Source organism: Myotis davidii, unplaced genomic scaffold (assembly GCF_000327345.1).
Source record: "Myotis davidii unplaced genomic scaffold, ASM32734v1 scaffold151, whole genome shotgun sequence".
Lineage (NCBI taxonomy): Eukaryota > Metazoa > Chordata > Mammalia > Chiroptera > Vespertilionidae > Myotis > Myotis davidii.
The window spans coordinates 3,563,653-3,582,121 of NW_006285248.1; the positions used below are offsets into that span (position 1 = coordinate 3,563,653).

The window sequence follows — 18,469 nt, forward strand, 5'->3', positions numbered from 1 at the left end:
GCAGAATGACCATTCGCTATGATGCGCACTGACAACCAGGAGGCAGACGTTCAATGCAGGAGCTGCCCCCTGGTGGTCAGTGTGCTCCCACAGGAAGCTGGGCTCATGGCTGGTGAATGCAGCAGGGGTGGCAGGAGCCTCTCCCACCTCTGTGGCAGTTGGACATCCCCCGAGGGGTCCCATACTGTGAAAGGGTGCAGGCTGGGCTGAGGGATCCCCACCCCCAGTGCACGAATGTCATGCACCAGACCTCTAGTTCAGTTATAAAAAGGAATGAAATACTGAAACATGCTACAACACAAATGAATCTTGCACACATTAAGCTAAGTGAAAAGAAGAAATTCACAAACAATAAAATGTCATATGATTCCATTTATATTAAATTTCTAGAAAAGGGAAATCTATAGAGACAAAAGTAGACTGTAATTCCATGAAAGAATACTCATATGAATTTATCTCACTTTTTTTGCCAGGATTTACAAACTTGCAGATTCAGTTTTATACACAAGAGGGCGATGTCCACCAAATAACAAATTTGTTCATAGCTGCTGGAAATATGCAAACATAACCTCAGGGGGAAAGTATAAAAAACAATTGACATTGCCCTAGCAGGTTTGGCTCAGTGGATAGAGTCAGCCTGAGGACGAAGGTTTTCCAGGTTTGATTCTGGTCATGTACCTCTGCTGCAGGCTCCTCCCCTGCCTGGGCCCTGGTCAGGATGCGTGCAGGAGGCAGCCATCCGATGTACATCGAGATTTCTCTCTGTCTTTCCCTCTCCTTTCCACTCTCTCTGAAAATCAATGGAAAAATGTCCTCAGGTGAGGATTAAAACACACACACACACACACACACACACACGGAATTGACATTTACAAGTCTATATATATGATTTGGCTTATGAATGCACAAGATCTGGAAGGACAAACGACATGGGCATGGATGAGAGGGATACTTTTTGTAATGTAATATTTTATGCTTTTTATGTTTTGAGAAATGTTATGTAGAAAAAATGTTATAATGAAATTTATTTTGTGCTTATTTAGACTAATATAAATTTGATAAGAGGGATGTGGAGAACATATACAAAATGTAAAGAAATTATTAAAAAAATGTTTTTAGCTGAAACCGGTTTGGCTCAGTGGATTGAGCGTCGGCCTGCAGACTGAAAGGTCCCGGGTTCGATTTGGTCAAGGGCATGTACCTGGGTTGCGGGCACATCCCCAGTAGGAGATGTGCAGGAGGCGGCTGATCGATGTTTCTCTTTCATCGATGTTTCTAACTCTCTATCTCTCTCCCTTACTCTCTGTAAAAAATCAATAAAATATATTTTAAAAATGTTTTTAAAAATGGTTGCTAATGCATTTTTAGTTTTTTAAAAACATATTCTAATGAGCTCAAGGATTTCCCCATGTATTATTATTATTATTAATTTGAGAGAGAGAGAGAGAAAAAAAAACATCAATGATGAGAATCATCAATCGGCTGCCTTCTGCGTGCCCCCTACTGGAAATCAAGTTTGCGACCCGGGCATGTGCCCTGACTGGGAATTGAACCGTGAACTCCTGGTTCATGGGTTGATGTTCAACCACTGAGACACGCCAGCTGGGCTTTGCATGTTTGGTTTTTATAAACAATGCTACCATGGACATTCTTGTGTATGTCTCTTTGTACACACAACTATGCATATCAGCTGGGACAATACACAGGAATATAATTATTGGGCCAGAGGGTATGTATATGTGCAACTCTCATAAGAAATGAGTCAAACTAGTTGTATCAGTTTGAACTCCCACTAGCATTGTATGAAAATACCTGTTGTCAACGCTTGTCTTTTTAATTTTAATCATTTTGGTGGATATACAGTATTATGACATTGTGATTTTAATTTGCATTTCCCTATTATGAGGAATATGGAACCATTTCATATATGAGCCTTTTTAATGTATTTTTGGTGAAAATTCTGTCCATTTCTGTCTCTTTTCCTTTTTGGATTACTGCATTTTTAAAATTGATCTATAGGAGTTCTAGATATATTTAGATTACAACAGGCCTTTGTCAGTTAAATGGGTTGCAAATATAACCCAGAATGTTTTGATTTGACTCTCTTAATGGTGTCTATTGATGAATAGATATTCTTAATTTTTATTTAATCTAATCCAACCTATCAATAATTTCTTTTTTGACTCATTCTTTTTTTGGTACTCTTTAAGAAATCTCCTCTTACTCCAAATCATGATAAAATTATCCTATATTAGTTGTGTTCTTTGCCTTCCACAATGTCTACAAGTTACAGGGAATTGATATTTGTTTATGATGTGAGCTAGAAGTCAGTCCTTTTATTTATATGTATATCCAGTTGGTCCACAATTTATTGAAAATAAGATTATTTTCCCACAGGTTGCAGAGCTACCTTGCCATAAATCAAGTGTCCATATGTGTGCTGTGCTGTGCATTTCCTTCCTGCTTGTGGAAAATATTTTCTTCTTCATTGAATTGGTTCTAGGGACCCAGATATTATGATCCTAAGTTAAAATGTACTGCCACCACCCCTGAAACATTTTCAAAAGAATTGGCTGTGGCAATGCACTTGCTCGATTAAAGGTTGAGAAATCTGGATGTGCCTTTGCTCAAAAGACTGGAATTAAGAAGATGAAAGATATACCTTAAACATTATTGGAAAGAAAGGAGTGGCTACATAATTATCAGATAAAATAAACTTCAGACCAAAGAAAATGTGGAGATGCTCTAAATAAACCAAGTGAAGGAGGATTGGATCTCCCAAATACTTGGTCTCCCTTTTGTTCCAGAGGTTTCTCCTCATGGAGAAACACACTTGAAGATTATTGGTCTATATTATGAATGGCTATATACATATGCATGTACAATTTAACTAATTCTCCATTGTTGGATATGCTTCTAATCCCTTGGAGGTAAATTTTTGTGAACACCTTTGACTAATGCTTTAGGGTTAAACCCTTGAAATGCAATTGCTGGATTAAAGGTTAAGTACAGTTTCAAGACTAATATTGTGTTGATCAAGTACAGTTTAAAAAGTTGTACCAACTGATGGTCCCCTGGTAATATATGATAGTGTTCTACTCGCCACACCTGTATTGGATATGATCACTGAGTATTTTTAAATATTTGAAGGAATATTATGCAGTCTTTAAAAAGATGACAATTCAGATCCTTAACACCTGGGGAAATATTTATGACAGTAGTCAATGCAAATAGCAGGATCCAATTACAGTCAAAGATAGGGAAGTAACAGTTTGTGGGCATTTTTTCCTCTTTCGAAATTTTCTTTAATTACCATTTTACAACATGGAAATAAGAAAAATATTCCAGAATGCAAGAGGGCTGGGCCCTGTGTCAGTTCTCAAACAGACTTAAGCCCCTCTAAACAAAGAGGAATATAGAGAATTAAGGAATTTGCAATCCCCGATGGGTGTGAAGGGTCTTTAGGAGTGGTTCTCGGAACAATGCCACAGTACTGCCAAAGATGGAGGCACTCAGGAATCCACCACCCCAATGGCTGAACCCAGGATCACATTTTCATAGCAATGGGAAGATGCAGAATATACCACCTCACTTCATAATGCTCAGCTCTGCCTGTGTGATAGCTGGCTTCAAAGATGCTACCAGCGATCTTTCCTGGTTATTCATGTCCTTGTAAGTTTGCTTCCACAAGGACTTACAAGGACCCATTAGAGTACAGCGGAAATGACAGTGTGTGGCTTGTAGGACCCACTAGAATACAGCAAAGATGACAGTGTGTGGCTTCTAAGCCTGAGTCATAAAAGGCATTACAGCTCTGCTGACCCTCTGGGATCACTAGCTTTGGGGGAAGCCAGACGCCATGCCGTGAGGATACTAAAGCATCTCTGTGAAGAACCCACATGAAGGGGAACACAGGCTTTCTGCCATGTGAGCGGACCACTGTGGAAACAGAGCCTTCAGCCCCAAGATGACTATGGTCTCAGCTGATTTGACCGTCATTTCATTAGAGTCTCACCAAGATACTCCTTAATTACTGACCATGGAAACTGTGAGAATAGATCTCCATTTTTCTTTTAAGCCATTACGTTTTGGCTTGTTACACAGCATTAGATACATACAATTTTTATAACCTTCCACCCAATATTCTGCTTTTCTTCTCTTTTTTACACTCCTCATAAAACAACTAAATTAATAGCAAACTAATAAATAAATTGTTCATATTATTCTTTTTTCGGATGCCTTCCTTTTTCCTTCTTGCCTATTCTCCAAAGTCCTGCTCAATCTCTATGAAATATTTAATTTATTTATTTATTATTTTTCAATTACAGTTTACTTTTAAAAAAATTGATTTCAAAGAAACGAAGGGAGAAGGGGAGATAGAAACATCAATGAGAGAGAATCATTGGTTGGCTGCCTCCTGCATGCCCTCTACTGGGTATTGAGCCCGCAATCTAGGCATGTGCCCTGACAGGGAATCGAACTGTGACATCCTGGTTCATAGGTTGATGCTTAACCACTGAACTATGCCAACCGGGCTTGACTATGATTCTTTGACAGTCTTTTCTTCAGTAGTTATTTTATTTTATTATTTATATATTTATTTTCCTTCAGTAGTTTATTGCTGTTACATCAGAAGTAATACCCCATATCATGTTTTTATTTACACATATTATTTGTAAAGATAAAAGATGATGTTTCTTCTGTGTTTTCCATAGCACCTTGCATGATGCCACATATGTAGCAGTTATTCTAGTCAAATGACTTAATTTTTAATAAGCCACCATCTGCTAGCATAAAAATCTGAAACAGTACTTTCTTCTCAGTCAATGCTTAAATACAATGCTCTATATTCACACACACACACACTCCTAGTACCTTTATGCAGTTCTCTAAAATGCTCACAGTAGCTTATATGGTACTGATAGAAATAAAAATGAAGATGTATAAACCAGAATGTAGATCAAAACCATCTTTTATAGCTTACTAAGCAATACCCTCTGTGGGTTACATAGCTTACATTATTCAAGTTTGAATTTTGATTTTTGAAAACAGAGCTGTGTTTTGGTATTCAAATATGTGTGAAATTTTAGTTTTTCAAAGTAAGAAATAAAAGGTAGACAACATCAAACATGTAAGAGATAAAAGACTTCTGACTTATAACTGTCACATGATTAACCAGTGGTTTTCAACCGAGGCCTGGCCCAAACACAGCTTCCTGGAGGTGATCAGGGTTATTAAAAGGGTGTGGCTCAAATTTTGTTTTTGTAAGTATGGTAGAGGCCCAGTGCATGAAATTCGTGCACGGGTAGGGTCTCTAGGCCTGGCCAGTGATCAGGGACGATAGGGGCCTTCTGGCTGCTGTCTGGGGCCTTCCTTCCCCAGCTGCCGGCTGCCAGCTGGGGCCTTCCTTTGTTCCATGCCACCTTCTGGTGGTCAGCACACGTCATAGCGAGCGATCGAACTCCTGGTCGAACTCCCAAGGGGACATTTTGTATATTAGCCTTTTATATATCTAGATATTTTAAAAATGTAATAAAAATGTACATCCTAATTTGTTACATACCCCAAGTTTTCCATACTGGAGACTGCTTATGTATTAACTTCCCCTACCAGGATAATTTATTTTGGTATCAACCTTGGAATACACCTTTAAGAACATCCTGGTAAGTATGCTTAGAACCTGTTATTATTTGCACTTACATACGTTTGTGTGAATCAAAGTTTTGACAGCATGCAAATAAAACAAGGGATAGAAACTGCTGAAGCTTTTCACCAGCTATCGATAACCCCAATTTCATATCTGTGTTATTCAGAAATGGACTAAAATAAATGAACATAAATGTGAACTTCAAACGCATTTATACTGATGAAATAAACTTTTCAGGCTTTCAGTATTGAGGGTACACAAAATTTTATTTAAAAAAGATTCTAGGCTAAAAATGTTTGGAAAATAATGCTCCACAAGAAACTGCCTTTTAATGTAATTTGTTAATACAACCTTCAATGTCTGAGACAAACTTAAGACATTTCAATTCTTAAATTCTTCTGCACAATGGGAACATTTCTACAAATCAGAGTGCTACAGATCTTCAAAAATGGTAACTTGTAATAAAAAATTACACTGAAAAATTCATAACTGCTTAGACTCTTTCGATAGGCAGCTTTAAATAAGATTTCTACTTTTTAATTAATGTGTATGGTGTTTTAATCTAAAAATATGGCCCTCCTCCACATGACACAATTTCCTATCATCACACACCAAACTGCATTGTGTTCAGGCACATTTCAATGATTTTAGATTTTATGTTGTGGTTTCAGTATGAAACAGCTTGCGCACGCCAAACTCAAACAATCTCTTTATTTAAAAATCCACCTCAAAATTCACTTCTGGGTTTTAGCCTTTGTTTGAAAAAGAAGCAAACATTTGAAAGCATCAACTGTTACTGATCTACAATTCATCATCTTGTTATGCACATTTTTAGTTTGTGGATCAGGGAAACAAACCCATTATATTGATTAGGCACAGAACTATGGCCAGAGGCCAGATATCAGGGCACATCTGTGTACTCAGGCAACAGAGGTCTGAATGGAGGGGGTCTTGCCTCAGCCATGGGCACTGCAATCTCTATGCCCCCTCTAACAACTAACTGTTAGTAGATCTTAAATCAATACATAAGAGATTGTATGTCATTTAGTTAAAAAACAAACAAACAACTCTGCTTTCTAAATTACATAGCAAAGCCAAGACAGATACATATAATTGTAACTTCACTATAATTTGTGGTCTTGATAAAATGTATAGGTGAGACAGAATTATATGATTCCTCTGGTGGTTTCAGAAATCTGGTTGAAAGAGGTCCATGACTATAAGATTTCACATTATAGCAAGACTCCAATATTTCTTGAACTGGGACAGTGAATATAAATCACAGTACAAAATCCTTATTTTTTTTTTTAACTGGAAAAGCAATAGGTGCTACATATGAGAATCACTTACATAACATCTTTTTTTTAATGCAGGTATAAAATATTAATTGCATAGGAATTTAAATATAAGGCTAAGAAGAATATTAAGTAACGTTAAAAAATCATAGAAAGGGCACTATGGTGTCAAAAGATAGAATTTCATTCTTAGAGTAATAAATCTGAATTACTGTCTAATTAAAAAAAATCACAGTATGTTGCTATAACTAACAGTGAATGTCAACTATGTTATTAATTCCAAATTGGAAATCAGGACTAACAAGAGCCAACTAAAGCTCACTGTCTAAACCTGATTGGTATATTAGCACATCAGTGCCTGGTACGTACCTGATTAGTTACATAAACTACAATTTGCAAATAATATAAAGTTTAATACATGTTAACAAGTGTGAGAGCACATCATCACCTCATGCCATCAGTGATCTGTAGGCTTGCTTAGTAGTGTAATTATTCAGTCTTTCCGAGGTACAAGATCCCACCGGCAGAATCTTCACTCAGTGAACTAAGAACACTGTAATTAACAAAATATAATAAAGTTCTACACTGAGAACTAACTGTACATGAACCAGAGAACCAGTCACAATAGTAGTATACATATTATCCTTAGCATTTGAGAAAACAATGAATGATGAGTCCAACGGTACTCTGTAGTTTAATGACTACCACCTGCAGTTTCAGGTAGAAAGGTAAACTGTGAATCTACTTTCTCATCTTAGCATTACACTGAAGTTTAAAGAGAAATTTACAAACCTACAAGTAGCTTAGTTAACTTAGTATTGCCATCTAGAGTAGTGTGAGGAAAAACAAACACTTCCCAAGGAATTATGTTAAGGTACATGTGCGAATACCCCAATCAATGTTTTAAATGAAAAAGTGCATAAATACAGTAATACTACAAGTGTGTTAACTATGGGACCAATTTTTTTCTGGGAGCTAAACAATACTATTTCCCTACAATTCCCTTCATTCTTTTTTTTTTTTTTTTTACAGGTTATGAACTGTTCAGATACCATAAAGCACCAGCGACAGTGTAAATTGCTTGATTATGTCTGAAAGGTCCTTTGATTTCAACTAGAGTAAACTCCAGGATCTACCTGGAGTTTAAGTGTCAAGTTGTCTTCAAACCGGATTTATCTTTACAATTCCGTTATCTTTACAATTTGTTCAGACACAGCAGAGCAATATATTCATTTCACACTCTTGGTTGGTGTGTCAGATTCTGTGGACTGTCTCCCATCTGTCCAGGCTTCTCGGGTGCTCTTCAGAGCTAGGGTCTTCTGTTGGTCAACTACAACATAATCCACTCTCTCATCCGCTACATTGCTTCCTGAGCCGCTGATCTTTTGCTAGAAAAATGCAAATTAAAAAAAAAAACTCATAAATTTCCACATAGAAAGGAGTGCTTCTGAGTGAAATTTGGTCTTAAGCCCTGGCCGTTGTGTCTCAGTGGTTAGAGTGTCAGCTTGTGCACTGAAAGGTTGTGGTTTCAATTCCCAGTCAAGGGCACATACCTGTGTTGCAGGTTCAATCCCCAGCCTCAGTTTGGGTGTGTGTTGGAGGCAGTCAATCGATGTGTCCCTGTCACATTGAAACCTCTCTCTCTGTGTCTCTCTCTCTCTCCCCCCCTCTCTAAAAAATCAATGGAAAAATTTCCTCAGGTGAGGATTAACAATAATAACAAAAAATTCAGTCTTAAAACACAGATAAACATGCAGAATAAATAACTCTTGAAATTCTATTTGGTCACACAAAAATATCGCCCCAATTTAACAATGTTGTCTCTCTCTTAACTGTACATTGTTTTTCCTTCCATTTAAAATTATCATCTATAATAATAAAAGCGTAACATGCTAATTAGACTGGACGTTCTTCTGGACAAGCCCGGGTTCCGAGTGCCTGCCAGGAGCCGGAGGGAAGCCCGGATCCCAGGTGCCGGAGGGAAGCCGGTGCTGGCAGCTGCGGGAAGAAAGGCCTACTCTTGCACAAATTTCGTGCGTTGGGCCTCTAGTATATAATAAGAATTCAAACTAATGCTCCCCATCACAGATGAAATTCTTATAAAGTAGGGATAGCAGACACCTGGTTCTCTTAAGACACACAATTTGCTTCTAGAACCCTTTAGCCTTTAGCTTAAGCTTAACTTTTTCAAGTCCTGAGAACATGTGTCAGTGCTTACTTTCAGAAGTGAAGAAAAGTTTTTTTGAAAAGCAGTATTTTCAAGAATGACAAACTACACAGGCAGATGGGCTGGCCCTCTTACTCCTAAAATACAACTAAACGCTAGCTAACTTAAAACAAAAATACCAATATTATTTTTTAAAATATATATTTTTATTGATTTCAGAGAGGAAGGGAGAGTGAGAGAAAGAAATAGAAACATCAATGATGAGAGAGAATCATTGATGGGCTGCCTCCTGCACGCCCCCCACTGGGGACTGAGCCTGCAATCTAGGCATTTGCCCTTGACCGGAATCCAACTCGGGATCCTTCAGTCCATGGGCCAGCCATGGGCAAACTACGGCCCGCGGGCCGGATCCAGCCGGTTTGAAATGAATAAAACTAAAAAAAAAAAAGACCATACCCTTTTATGTAATGATGTTTACTTTGAATTCTTATTAGTTCACACAAACACTCCATCCATGCTTTTGTTCCGGCCCTCCGGTCCAGTTTAAGAACCCATTGTGGCCTTCGAGTCAAAAAGTTGGCCCACCCCTGCCGTAGGCTGATGCTCTATCCACTGAGCCAAACCAGTTCCGGCCAAAAACAATTATTAATGCATTGTTGGGCTTGCTAGACAATAAGGAAAATACCCAGGGTGTGAGGGAAGCAGAGGCAGCAGTGGTTTGCTAAGTGGTAAAGGCAGTGCTGTCTTTAGGATGGATGTCAATCTCTGCAAGGTTAAGAGGCGCTGGGTGGGAGGGCATGCTGAACCAGGTCTATTCTGTTAAGTTCGGGAGCCCTGAAGGGAACTGACTTGGTCCTAGCATGGGAGCACCACGGCTTCCTAGCAGAGGCCAATGCAAGATTCCCACAGATAGCCTCAGCAAAATGAATTCACAATAACAATGTATAAAACACACAAGGGGCCCTAGCCGGTTTGGCTCAGTGGATAGAGCATTGGCTTGTGGACCGAAGGGTCCCAGGTTCGATTCCGGTCAAGGGCACCTTGACCAGTTGCAGGTTCCTCCCAGGCCTGGGCCCTGGTCAGGGCTTGTGCAGGAGGCAACCAATCGATGTGTTTCTCTCACATCGATGTTTCTCTCAGTCTTTCCCTCTCTCTTCCATTCTCTAAAAAGCAATGAAAAAACATCCTCGGGTGAGGATTAAAAAATAAAAATAAAAATAAAACACACAAGGAAACAAGCCATCAGGAGTGCGAGTTAGCAAAAACAATAAGCACACAGATTCAGACCCCCAAGAACTTCAGATATTGAAATTATTGCATAAACATTATAAAATATATATGTGTGAAATGCTCAAAGGAATTTAAAAATAAAAAAAGAGAAACTATGAAAGAGGGATAAGAGGTACAAAAGATAGAATGAGAAGTTCTAACTCATGTCTAATCAGAAACCTCAAAGAAGAGAATTGGTACAGTTTTTCATACGGAAAATAACACAGTAACTAATAAATAATAATAATACAAGAATAAGCTCTATGTTTCACGTATTCACAACCATAAACCGACTTCCCCCCGCCCTGTATTTACAGAATGAGCGTTCACTTACTTTACGAGGTGGTGTGGATTTCCCAGAATCTAAATCTAGATCGAGGTATTCCACTTGTTTGTCTCCTTTGGGCTTGATCATAGGGCTGCTTCCTCCATCAAGACTGCTACTGCCAAAAAGATTCTGAAAGGACAATACAACCAAATCAACTGCCAAACATTCAGGAGACATCTTGCTTTTCTCACTTGCCATCTACTAAAGCCTAAAGATTTATTCCAAGAGCACATAGCTGGAAAAATGTCTGCTTAGAAAACTAACTTTTTAGGATCGGGGAAAAATAAGTAATGTCTCAAAAAACTGATCCAAACTTACTTTAGAATAAGCTAAAAGTAGTGTCAAAAGTCGAACTTGGTTCAAACCAAGACCGGGATGTCAAGCTACTATAAGTTTTGATAGCTCAACCTGAATATTATTAAAATGATATATGTATTCAATTACATATTTATTTATTTTACAATATATTTTTATTGATTTCAGGGAGGGAGAGAGGGATAGAAACATCAAAGATGAACGAGAATCATCGATCGGCTGCCTCCTGCATGCCCCCTACTGGGGACTGAGCCTGCAACCCAGGTATGTGCCCTTGACTGGAATCAAACCCAGGACGCTTCAGTCCTCAGGTCGACGCTCTATTCACTGAGCCAAATCAGCTAGGGCTCAATTATATTTTTAAACTACAGGATCTGTATGCACCTTGCCTTCAAATTAAATTTTTTTAAAAAGTTCTACATTTTATTTAAAGGCTTTCACACTGAAATTAGTTTAGAATAAGTATGTTAATGAAAGCTTCTAGAACAGTGGTTCTCAACCTTCCTAATGCGGCGACCCTTTAATACAGTTCCTCATGTTGTGGTGACCCCCAATTTCACTGTTACAAATTGAACATAATTAAAGCATGGTGATTTAATTGTAATATTTTATTTCTAACATCTAGAATTTTTACCACTTAATTTCCTGTCTTCTCTTGGTCTTATCCCTTCCATCCTAATAGGATTTGTACAAGAGTAGGACTAGTCTCTAAAAAAAAAAAAAAAAAAAAGATAAAGAAGGGAGATAGTGGACAGCAATTTTTGCTAAGGTTAAACAGAGTAAGCTGTGATTTAGGGCAAAGACAATTGCTAGGAAAACAGTTTACCCCTCATTTGTAAGCAGGGCTGCTGACAGGCCGTGTGCAATGTTTTTGTGAATTAGAAAAAGATGCTCTCCTTCCTCTGGGGTGTCAAGGCTCTGTGCCAGGCCCTGCCGTGGGTGGACGGGACATGGTCTGGGTTGCTCCATAGCTCGTGAGTGCAGCCTTTTGTACACACTACACACTGTAGGCAGGGTGATTATGCAGTAACCAATCTGCACCACCGAATGTGATGGCTCTATTAGCAGGAACAGATTTTTAAACCAAATTTATCAACTATTCCTAATACAACACACAGGGGACAAAAAAAAATAAACAAGTTTTGGTACTCAGTACAAACAGCCATTTTCCTCCTGCCTTTTTCCCCTAATTCATAAAGAAACTGATTTTTTCCTCTAAGTGAGGTGATATTTCATTCTAACATAAAAAATCAAGCAGGTGTGTGTATGTGTGAAAATTTTTTTGTATTCAAATGTGACGAGTAGAAGAACCTGTACCTGGAATTTCCCTAATTGGAAACACCTAGAATTCACAGTATCACAAGGCTATGAAAGGACCCAAGAGTTCATTTGATGTACATGTTTAATGTCAGTAAGTTGTTCCCAAAAAGAATTTCTCAGAATTGCTAGGTAAACTGTTTTCTAATTATTACTAGAACTGGAAATTTTTTCATCTTGAAGTATTGTTAAAATTTATGCCCCTATTTGCTCCTGATCTAATCTCAATTGGGAACAGCCTGTCACTGTGTTCTAGCCTTTAGCTCAGTGTTTTCTCAAAACAGTTTAGAAAAACCCTAAGATTCTAGGAGTTATTATGAGTGTTCTGCGAATTAGAAGAATAAAATAAAAACAACTTTGTTTTCCTAAAATTATTTTAAAAGTGTGCAAAATTATTGAGCATATTTTTGTTGTTATTGTTATATAACAATATTTGTCTTTAGTAATGATGTATTTGTCATTCAAATTTCAGGAGTCACATTAAGGGCTCAATTCACGAATGCTTGACTTTGGATCTGTGTATAAATTAATAGGCAGCATCCAGTATAAAGTATTTTCTTGGATAGTTTCAAAAATCAAGTACATCCTATAAAAATTACAACTGGAAGCCTTTCAAAATTAATTAATTTTATCTCTACTTTTAAGATATTGATACTACACTTCGACCCTCTACTGGTTTTAGACTTTAGCATACTATTTTTAAAAATCACTAACAAATTGTCTTTTATCCTTTTTCCTTAGGTATAAAGCAAGATGTAAGGATAAGATTGATAGACTGGGAGAAATAAGAAAGAAGTTAAGATGAAGATTTTACATACCGAGTCTTCACCAGATAGGTTTGGGTTCATGGGTACATAATTCTCTTCACTATCGTGTGAGTCGCTGCTTGAGGTTGTGCTATGCACTGAACCCGGTCGGGGAGACATGGGAAACCTAGAGGAACTAATTACAAAAATTTTCATTACAAACACAAACCCTGACAAAGTTTCTAAAATCACTTCCAAAATAAAATGAGTGACAGTTTCCATTCTTTCAGAAATTCCCATTTAAGTTTATAATAATCTATTTACACATTTATTATAATAAAAGGCTAATATGCACATTGACTGAACAGTAGAATGACTGGTTGCTATGACGTGCACTGACCACCAGGGGACACACACTCAATGCAGGAGCTGCCCCCTGGTGGTCAGTGTGCTCTCACAGGGGGAGTGACACTCAGCCAGAAGCTCTGAGCCAGGCTCCAGCTGGCAAGTGCAGCAGTGGTGGTGGGAGCCTCTCCTGCCTCCGTGTCAGTCGGACATCTCCCGAGGGTTCCCAGACTGTGAGGGACACCACCCTCCCCCGCACCCTGCCGCCGAGTGAACAAATTTTGTGCACTGGGCCTCTAGTTTATTATAATCCAATTTTAGCACACATTTAAACGCACAACCAATATTTATAGCTACATTGCAAATGTATATTTTGGGCACCAAATGATCTGTGCAAAACAAAGAAAAAGTATTATTAGGGATTTGGAGGATAACTAGAAAGTCAAAAGATATAAAAAGAAAAGATTTATGAATTCCCACTGAAAATAACTATGTATACCAAGAAACATGAACACATATTCAACACAGGTTAGTAACTTCATATATTCATTTCTTTATATACATTTAAATGAATCTTAATTAAATAAGTTCCTACCATAGAAACTACCATATTTTCCATATCACTTAGTTCTTAGAAATTTCTAGCCTCATGAACCCTTTACACTCTTAAAAACTATTGAGAACTCCAAGGAACTTTTGTTTATATGGGTTCTAACTATTGATATTTACCATATTACAAGAAATATAAAAAATTTTAAACAATAAGAGTACACAAATACACATTCTATTTGCTGTCACACAATCTCATCTAATATTATGCAGCCTCTGGAAAACTCCAGTGTACACTCATGAGAGAAGAAGAGTGGAAAAAGCAATTGACATCTCGGAATCTTAATGAAAACAGTTTTGATTTCACAGAACCCCCAAAAGGAGGCTTCCCAGACCATCCTTTGAAAACCACTGTTCCAGGTACTGTATTTTCCATTATAATGAACAATCAAGTTATATATTTAAATAAGACTTACTCTCGAGCAAAACTTCTAGTGATGGGAGACCTAACTGGGGCTTGTAATTCTTCCCATTCTGGCAAAGGTTTTATTTCTAAAGGTGCTGGCTTGGCTGGAATAAAAGAGAGAAAAAGAGATTTTTAGTATACAGAAATTTGGAAAACAAAACCAGATCCTCTCCCTATATATTTATATGTAATAGACAACAGTACATCTAAGACCAACTAGTTTCACAGATGAAACAATGTTCGTGGATGTTTATATGATTCGCCCAAGATCACACAGCTAAACAATTAGTGACAAAGTTAATCAGATAATGTTTCATGATTGTTGACTGAAAGCCTAAAGCTCTATTGCAAACATGTTGCTTCTTAATTTAAGTAAATATTTTATGAAGATAAACTAAATGATAACAAAAGAGAGTAATGTGATGCAATTCCTTCACAGTTACTTGATTTATACTTATCATGATTTCCTTATTTTTTACCTAATTTTATCCTTAAATATGGAAATTTAATCATCTATGTAAAAATGTTCCAATTCTTCAATATTAAAGTATCAGTTATATAACTATACAATAAAATAATGTATGAAAAGCATTAAATACAAAATTTTGTTAAAATAAAAAACAAAAAAATGAATGACCAAATTTTCTAAATTAGTTCATGCTCAGTCTCTGGAAACAAAGAAAACAAAGCAATAATTATATCTTTAGACTCAAATTCGGCTCTGAGAAAAGGCCATAATCAAGTAATTACCTCTACCAAATTAAGTAAAAATAAATAAATGCTAATATTCTTATTTGTTTTATTTATAAATGGTCTTTGCTTATTTACCTCATTATTGTAGTGACAATAGCTATGCTAGTATAAACCACAGCGCTCTCGGCCCTTCACATCAAGACTGAAACACTTCAGAAATTAATTAAATGAGCAGAAGAACTAAAATAATATTATTTGTTAATGTTAATTATATTTTAGGAAACTATTTAAATATACTAGATAAGTATTAGTCACCTTTCATCCTGCCATTCTAAATTAAAAATTTTTATTTTTCCAGGTTTCCTTCTAGTCTTTGTCCATATACGTGTACTTTAAACCAACTATGTTATAATTACCATCAAACAATAAAATAAGTGGTCATTTTAAAGGGCTAGGTAGATTCACTGGTGCTCATAACGAAGTTTTAACTCAAATACAATGTGATTTTCTAAAGACTAGATTGATTTAAGTTCAAGTTAAAATAATTTTGCTCATCTATACACTTACAATGGACATGCACAGAATACTCTGCTGACTGAAAGTATTTCTTTAACTCTTATATTTCCCTTTTTTTGAAACCCAAAGGTTAATAGCAGTTTAGTTGTCAAATTCTAAGTCATGGCATAAAACAATTAATCCATGGGAATGAGTTTGCATTCTAGCTCAGAACAGAAAACATACATTATATATAAATATAGGAGATGATTGGAATTCACAAGCAGCTCACAAGCTTAAAGAAAACAATGTATTGAAGCCGAAAGGGTTAAAAGAATGCAAAAGGACAAGACTGATTATCACATATTATCAAATGTTTAACATGCTGCTGTTAATGGCATAACAAGGAGACTCATTTTATATTACGGGAAGCATTCATTAGAAATAACATGCTGGGAAGCTTTATTTACAAAAGCAATGGGATTTAAGGCTCTATTTTTATTTTTCACAAAATAATTAAATTCCCAACGCCCCATCCAGCATGCGGTGCTAAAGTACATACCCTTTCTTCTCGTAGCAAAGTCACGTATGGTTTGTGAATCAGTTCGCTCTAAACCAGGGGGTTTGGGTCTTAAAATTTTAGGACTTTGACCTAATTGGTAAAAAGAAGACTCTCTTAATATGTTATTTTTTAATGGGGGAAAAATGGACTCTGTAAAAAAGCAACAGAGCCCTGAGCAGAAATGGTACATCTCAAAAGCATAAACAAAAGCTCCTTGGTGGAGACTATTTCAATCTTGCTACGCATCACTCACGCTCAGTCCACTGGAAAAGAGAAAGCTGCATGCAACAATATAATATGCGAAGTGTTACAACAGGTGGCAGGGTTTAGTGGGATAAGTGGCCCAGTTAGTTATCTTTATTTGTGGGAAGGAGGAAAAAGACGTTCCATGTTAGCTCTTCGAACATGCCTTAGAAAACTGGGTCAAATAAAAAACATTTTAAATCCCTCAGTCAGATCTCAAGTGCGTCTTTTCTTTAAAGTTTGGTGTCCTAATAAAGTACTGAGGCCTACCTCCTTCCTCAATATTAATTTGGTGGAGGTATTTTCAAAAGTCTAATCTCACCATTCCTTCACCTCCTGACCAAACCCCTTCTAGAGAGGCATGTGGATGCTGCAGTGCTTGCTAATCCAAGACTAACATTTGTTTCCCCTGGACACTCAGTGGGTGTCTGGTGACATCATTTTGCACGGATCAGATGTCTACATTCTGGAACTGCCGAGAGTCTAGCTTCAATGTAAGGATTTAAAAACACAAATTCATTCGCCATTATTTTCTTTCCATGTAATCTCTGGCACATACAAGTAATGATGAAAAACCTGGAAAAGGCAGGGTCAGTACCCAGCAGTTGGCTACATCCTTTTTCCCACATGAAGCCTGGATGTCAGAGTAGCAGTATCATTTGAATAAGTTACTTAAACTACTCTATTCTCAATGGTACCAAATTTTCTTTTTTTCATGGCATTTACAAAGCTGAGTTGACATCTATTAGATGGCAAAATAAGAATCGATGTCTGCACCTTATCTACCCAAATCTAAAAGTTTCTTAAAATGTGATTACCTAGAACCCAGCTGGTGTGGCTCAGTGGTTGTCAACCTATGAACCAGGGCACATGCCTGGGTTGCGGGCTTGATCCCCAGAGTAGGGGATGTGCAGGAGGCAACCAATCAATGATTCTCTCTCATCACTGATGTTTCTATTTCTCTCTCCCTTTCCTTTACTCTCTGAAATGAATAATATATTTTTTAAAATGTGATTATCTAGATTATAAAACATGAACATTCTCTAATTAACCAATTTTCTGAGTTATGCAATTAATACACTGAGTTAATTCAAAAATGACGCAGGCCTACTTTAAGATGTGAGTGCTAACATTTTGGGCCATGATCCTACCCCTAATACTGACCTATCCAGGGCCCACGCTGGCCGGGCACTTTTCTAAAACAAAAGGGCATGTCAGCTTTTTATACTTCTCCAAAATAGTGTATTTCCATAAGAACATACATTTATTTTAGAGCTGAAAGGCCTTTACAGCTCAAACCCAGCTTCTTCATTTTAGGGAGGAGATATCCTTGAAGAATGAGAAGAGGTTAAGTGACTTGCTCAGGTCACACCATGCTCCGGTACGATCCCATTTTGCTGTACCTCTCTATCCTTTTGGGAAATAGAGAATCTTAGAAAAATCAGTGTTTAGAGTTTCACTTTGAACGCCTCAGTTGCTTGAGATCTTACATCGACTTGAATGCCACAGATGGTGGATATGTGAGTGGGGTGATGTTTAAAAATTACAAATTGCTTTTAGAGCTACTTTTGGTTTGTTGGTGCTTACTCAGTGTGTTCTCTGGCCGCCTCCTTTTCTAAAAGACCCGCTTTCATTAATTCTCAGCTTCTGCCTGATTTTTCACTGTGGTTTATCTAACAGTGGGTCATTCCTTTACATTTCTCAACTTTCTCCCTTGGCATCTTACCTATATTTGTGGTTAAATAATCAAGGTCACATGAGTTCTAAATCTACCTAGTTTTGATCTACGTACTTCCACACTTCAGCTGTCTGACAGGTCACCTCCAATTATCCTTCCAACATTTGACACTGAGGTTATCACCTCTCCTCCAAACCAATGCCATCTCTCAAGTACTCTCAAGGGTACTCCTTGTTTTTTTTTAATAGAAAAATATGGTATTGAGTGAGATTTTTAAAGTGCCTTTAAAACATTTACATGTATTTTCTCAGCATCCAGAGCTTAAGGTTGACTTTAGGAGAAAAGTTGCAATGT

At 37.3% G+C, this 18,469-nt stretch overlaps 1 protein-coding gene across 2 annotated transcripts in view; it reads right to left on the minus strand.

Annotated features, from left to right (window-relative positions):
• Positions 1-5,893: 5,893 nt before the first annotated feature.
• Positions 5,894-18,469, minus strand: part of GAB1 (GRB2 associated binding protein 1) — a 33,000-nt gene continuing 20,424 nt past the window's right edge. The window contains exons 6-10 of one of the 2 annotated variants that reach the window (XM_015558902.1): positions 16,195-16,284; positions 14,455-14,548; positions 13,157-13,280; positions 10,713-10,835; positions 5,894-8,330 (exon numbers count right to left, since the gene is read on the minus strand). In XM_015558902.1, coding sequence (XP_015414388.1) covers positions 8,172-8,330; positions 10,713-10,835; positions 13,157-13,280; positions 14,455-14,548; positions 16,195-16,284 — 590 coding nt within the window. In that variant the 3' untranslated portion in view covers positions 5,894-8,171. The remainder of the gene's footprint in view (positions 8,331-10,712; positions 10,836-13,156; positions 13,281-14,454; positions 14,549-16,194; positions 16,285-18,469) is intronic. The other variant, XM_015558903.1, reaches the window with a different exon arrangement.